The 6,215-nt window shown below is 50.8% G+C and overlaps 1 protein-coding gene across 1 annotated transcript in view; it reads right to left on the reverse strand.

Moving 5' to 3' along the window:
- MYH14 (myosin heavy chain 14) overlaps positions 1–5,000 on the reverse strand; it is a 95,916-nt gene extending 90,916 nt beyond the window's left edge. Inside the window, exon 1 of the mRNA XM_059665282.1 lies at positions 4,821–5,000. Coding sequence (XP_059521265.1) covers positions 4,821–4,904 — 84 coding nt within the window. The 5' untranslated portion in view covers positions 4,905–5,000. The remainder of the gene's footprint in view (positions 1–4,820) is intronic.
- Positions 5,001–6,215: the final 1,215 nt, after the last annotated feature.

A 6,215-nucleotide genomic window follows, 5' to 3' on the forward strand; every position in this document is an offset into this window, starting at 1 on the left:
CCATTGATCGGCTGCCTCCTGCACGCCCCGTAGTGGGGACCGAGCCTGCAACCTGGGCATGTGCCCTTGACCAGAATAGAACCCGGCACCCTTCAGTCTGCAGGTCGACGCTCTATCCACTGAGCCACACCAGCCAGAGCCAACATTTTATTCTGATAAATGAACTTGGCTCCCCAGTGGCATTGCCCCCACACCTGTGCTGCCCATTACTCAGATTTGGCACAACAAGGTGCTTATGACTTTAGAATGACGAGGGCTGTGCCAGCTGGTGGGAATCCCTCTCTCTGGGGGCTCTGAATTCTCCCACATTCCCATTTCCTCCCCCCCACCCCACATATCCCGATATTCCATCTACCTCCATTTCTGAGTTCCTGAGCCTTTTCTGCACCCTCAGGACCAGCAGAGGCATCTGAGTGGGCGAATAAATGGAGGGCGCACACAAGGAATAAATAAGTCAGTGGGCAGATGGATGGAAGAATCAGTTAATGCATGAATGAACCGATGGAAGGTCAAGTTGACCTTCAAAAAGGATCCAGAACCTGACCCCTTGTTGCCACTCTGGTCTACTCAGCCCTCCACTGTCTCCTGCCTTGACCATGCTGGTCACCTCCTCTCTGGTCTCCCTGCTTCTGCTCCTCCTCTTCCTCGGTCTAACCCCCACGATCGCTCACGGCCCTCCTCCGCTCAGAGCCCTCCCCCGGTTCCCAGCTCATTCCGAATAAAAGCCAAGTTCTCACCGTGAGAGCCAGCAGGCGACGGCCCCCGTGTCTCCTCCTGACCTCACTGCCCACCCTCTCCCGTCCCTCACTCTGCTCCAGCCTCACCGCCCTCCTCTCTGTCCCTTGAACACACCTGCATGCTCCCACCTCAGGGCCTTTGCACGGGCTGTTCCCGCTGTCTGGAAAGCTCTTCCTCCCAGACACCCCCATGGCCCGCTCCCCCCATTCATCCGGGTCTCGGCAATGAGGTGCTCTCTGACCATCCCCTTGAATATCACAACCAGCCCCCAGGAGCCCCCCAGCCCCCTTCGTCGACTCTCCTGTTTCTGTTTATATAGCACAGTGGTTCTCAACCTTCCTAATGCCGCGACCCTTTAATACAGTTCCCCATGTTGTGGTGACCCCCAACCATAAAATTATTTTTTTATATATATTTTTTATTGATTTTTTTTTTTACAGAGAGGAAAGGAGAGAGATAGAGAGTCAGAAACATCGATGAGAGAGAAACATCGATCAACTGCCTCCTGCACACCTCCTACTGGGGATGTGCCCGCAACTAAGGTACATGCCCTTGACCGGAATCGAACCTGGGACCCTTGAGTCCACAGGCCAACGCTCTATCCACTGAGCCAAACCGGTTAGGGCCATAAAATTATTTTTGTTGCTACTTCATCACTGTCATGTTGCTACTGTTATGAATCGTCATGTAAATATCTGATATGCAGGATGTATTTTCATTGTGACAAATTGAACATAATGAAAGCATAGTGATTCATCACAAAAACAATATGCAATTATATATGTGTTTTCCGATGGCCTTAGGCGACCCCTGTGATTGGGTCGTTCGACCCCCAAAGGGGTCGCGACCCACAGGTTGAGAACCGCTGCTCTAGCACATCTAACCTTCCAACCTCTTATGTCATCTACTTATTTACCGTGTTTGCTATTTGTTGTCTGTCTCTCCTGGGCCACAGGCTATGAGCCGTAGAGAGAGGGTGGGGACTCGGCTACATTTGGACTCTGCCCAGCACCTGGGATAGTTCCCTGCACAGTGAGTGCTGTCCCCCTGTGCCCCGGATGAAATAAACCCCTGAGGAAATTCTACTCCCGCCGGTAGAATGACAGGGAACTTTACTTCCTCATTACTTTTACTAGCTGCTGGCATTCCTAACATGACAGTCATTACCTTGTCATCAGGAAGGGTGAGAGGGCCACCCAGGCTACTTTTAAAACATGATTTTCTTTTCGAAGTAACACCATTGGAATTACACAAGGTGGAAACAGTCACCTGGACCGGCACCTTCCTTCTCTCCCCCGCTTCCAGATGTATTCCAGGTAATATTCTGGTGTGAATTCTTCCAAACACTTGTACTGTTATTTACATCAGGGGTGAGCTGATGACAGCCTGCAGGTCATACCTGGCCCTCAGCCTGTGTTTGTAAATAAAGTTTTATTGGTGCACAGCCAAGGTCATTCATTTGTCTATGATCATCTATGGCTGCTTTCACACTACAAGGGTAAGTTGAGGAGTTATGATAAAGACCATATGATTTCCAGTTCAAAGCTAAAGATATTTACTATTTGAAGACTTCACAGAAAAAGTTTACCAGCCTCTGGATTTATATACATTAAGTCCTCCCTTAATGTAGTCGGTAAGTGAAACAATGTATGAGAAAACCAACTTTACCAGAGGCTCATGGGTAGAAGCAAGAGTTAAGTTTATGGCATCAGCCCTGGCCGGTTTGGCTCAGTGAATAGACCATCGGCCTGGGGACTGAAGGGTCCTGGGTTCGATTCCAGTCAAGGGCACATGCCCGGGTTGTGGGCTCCATCCCCAGTAGGGAGCATGCAGGAGGCAGCCAATCAATGATTCTCTCTCATCATTGGTGTTTCTATCTCCTTCTCCCTCTCCCTTCCTCTCTAAAATCAATAAAAATATATTTTAAAAAAGGTTTATGGCATCACATCGGCGTTATCATGCACCGACATCGAACAGGACAATGCTATTCAAGGACCTGCTGAAATAAATAACTGAAAAAATATTCCTGATGATTTCATGTGCTGAGTAAATAGGCTAATACTCGATATGATATACTGAGCTATTGAACTGTGACTTTTCTTACTAAGCAATGTATCCTGGGGAACTTTCCAGGCCCCTAGATTTAAATGCACCCTAACCTTTTTCTCGCCTGCGTAGTATTCCGCAGTCCCAGTCTGCAGTTAACTGACCCGTCTCCTAGTGAGTGAGCTTTCCATTTGTCACTTTAGTGGCAGTCCAGTGACCTTCTTCCCGCTTCCCCGTGTACACACAGGGAGATGGCCGGGCCAAAGAGTATAACGCAGTAAATAGATACCGCCAAACACCACCCACAACAATACTAGTTTCCTTTTTAGGGAAAAAGAAAGAGAGAGCAAGTATTTATGACATGGCTGTTCTGTGGAAGGCTCCACGCCTCGAGGAGGTGCGCCTGTCACTTTCTGACCCCGGGACGAACCCTGGACTGTCTCACTCCCTGGGCTGGCCATTCCCTTCCCCACCCTTCTCCGCCCTGCTCTGCCAGGACCCCAACATCCACCTGAGAGGATGGGACAGAATTTTTGTGGCATTAACTATGCACTTACCCTGTGTCCCAGCAACCCCATCTCCCACTAGGAACCCCCAGGAGAGGTTGACCCAGGTGATAGGACAGGTCTGAAGGTGCCCGGGACAGCATGGGGTGGGGCTGGGGACAGGGAGGTGGGGCTGGGGTCCGTTCCTTGGGGAGACGGTGAGTCAGAGGGAGTGGATTCCTCATGGTGTCCTGGAAGCAAGAGATGGGCTACATATGGGAACACGGGGAAATCCTAAAAACCTAATGTTGAGGGGGAAAGTAAGAAAAAAAAACCAGGCCTATAGCACCACTCGAAAGATATAATTTATGCCCTGGCTGGCTTGGCTCAGTGGATAGAGCAGTCAGCCTGCGGACTGAGGGGTCCCGGGTTCGATTCTGGCCAAGGGCACATGCCTGGGTTGCTGGCTCGGTCCCCAGTGGGGGGTGTACAGGAGGCAGCCAATCAATGATTCTCTCTCATCATTGGTGTTTCTATCTCTCTATCCCTCTCCCGTCCTCTCTGAAATCAATAAAGAAATATATATATATATATATATATATATATATATATATATATATATATATTTTTTAAAGATATAATTTATATCTTCCGTATGGATTGAGAAGGTAGAGTTCTACTCAGCAACCCTGGCTGGTCTGCAGGCCTTTGTCCCTACCCAACGGTGCACGTACGCGGAACCTTTGTCCAAGGCGCCGGGCAGGAAACAGGAATAAGCCAGAGAATTAAAGGGCAAAGAGGGGGAGGGGGAGGGAAAATAGGGTGTTGACAAGTGACAGGGAGACAACAGCTGAAAATATGCCGCAACTCTAGGGGCCTAACTCCATGTCCTGCAAGAGGATGCATCTTAGGTCCTTCTCTTCCCGGAGGTCTTCCCCACCCGCCACTCCCTCCGCAGCCGGAAGCTGTCACTCCCTTGGCTCGGTTCCCACCGATGCCTTCAGCTGCCACCGTGAAAGTACGAGATCACTAGGTGGAGTCTCTGTCCGCGACTGTCTTCCCAACCAGACCAGGAGCACTTTGGGGGTGGGAAAGAGAGTCTGTGCCTCCATTTTCCTAATCTGTACAAGGGGGTGATGATTGAAGTTTCTACCATATAGAGTTCTTTTTTTAATCTATTTTTTTTATTGATTTCAGAGAGGAAGGGAGAGGGAGAGAGAGGGATAGAAACATCAATGATGAGAAAGAATCATTGATTGGCTGCCTCCTGCATGCCCGCTACTAGGAATTGAGCCCGTAACCCGGGCATATGCCCTTGACCGGAATCAAACTCCAGACCCTTCAGTCAGCAGGCGGACGCTCTATCCACTGAGCCAAACCAGCCGGGGCTCATGTATTCTTTTTTGAGATTGGCCTCAGGACATTGGGAAAGGCCTTCCCCCAGTGCCTCCTCCTACGGGAAGCCTTCCATGATTTCTAGTAGGGAGCTCTGCTGGGCCCTGTGGCCCCTCCACTATAGCCTCTCTCCCAGGTGGGGCACTGCCTGCTCACCTGTGGGTCTCCCCTGCTGGTCTGAGATCTCCTTGAGGGTAGGGACCAGGGTTGGTTCGCCTCCGGTTCCTTAGAGCCCAGCATGGTGGCCGGTGTCCTTCGAGGCCTCCAGAACCGTCTGCTCACCTGAACGGAGCACGGGCTGGGAGGGCAGATAAGGCAGGTGTATAATTAACAAATATATGGCAGGCCCCAGGTGATAACAGCCTGGTGACAGGGGAGAGACCGTGGACACTGAGAGTCCCCATCTGGTTTCAACCTGCCTCTTGCCTCTTCTCCCCTCGGCCACGCCCTGCAGGCTCCCTGCATTCCAGTCCCCTGATAGGACCTGCCCCCGAGCCTCCACCTGGACCCAGGCAGGGCCCTCTCCTTGGACAGTCCTTCCTTCCCCTCCCATTGGCATCTAGCCAGGTGAGACCAATGTGCCCAGGCCGTGCCCCCGCCCAGGCCGTGCCCCCGCCCAACCCCCAAGCCTGCCTCCTGCACCTACTGGTTCTTACCTTGTGACGGATCCCTTCAGTGTCTGATAAAACCAGCAGAGTCCTCAAAATCGTTTTTTTAAAAATATATATTTTATTTATTGATTTGGGAGAGGGAGGGAGAGCTAGAAACACCAATGAGGAGAGAGAATCATGGATCGGCTCTCTCCTGCACGCCCCCCACTGGGGATCCAGCCGTGTCCTGAGCATGTGCCCTGACCGGGAATCAAACCGTGACCTCCTGGTTCATAGGTCGATGTTCAACCACTGAGCCACGCCAGCAGGGCCTCAGAATAGTTTTTTAAATATGTTTTTATTGATTTTAGGGAGAAAGGAAAGGAGAGGGGAGAGAGAGAGAGAGAGAGAGAGAGAGAGAGAGAGAGAGAGAGAGAGAGAGAGAGAAACATCTATGTGAGAGTGGATCATCAATCAGCTTCCTCCTGTACACCCCCTATCAGGGATAGAGCTGAAACCCGGGTATGTGTCCTGACCAGCAACCTTTCAATACACAAGACGAAGCCCAACCAACTGAGCCACATCAGCCACGGCTATGGTTCCCTCTTTAAAAAAAAATGTATTTTATAGATTTTTTACAGAGAGGAAGGGAGAGGGATAGAGAGTTAGAAAAATCGATGAGAGAGAAACATCGATCAGCTGCCTCGTGCACACCCCCTACTGGGGATGTGCCTGCAACCAAGGTACATGCCCTTGGCCAGAATGGAACCTGGGACCCTTCAGTCTGTAGGCCGGCGCTCTATCCACTGAGCCAAACCGGTTAGGGCTATGGTTCCCTTTTTGAGGTAAAATTTATAAGCAGTGAAATGCACAGTTCCGCCCTGGCCGGTTTGGCTCAGTGGATAGAGCGTCAGCCTGCAGACTGAAGGGGTCCTGGGTTCGATTCCAGTCAAGGGCACAT

The sequence above is a fragment of the Myotis daubentonii genome, chromosome 15 (assembly GCF_963259705.1).
Source record: "Myotis daubentonii chromosome 15, mMyoDau2.1, whole genome shotgun sequence".
Lineage (NCBI taxonomy): Eukaryota > Metazoa > Chordata > Mammalia > Chiroptera > Vespertilionidae > Myotis > Myotis daubentonii.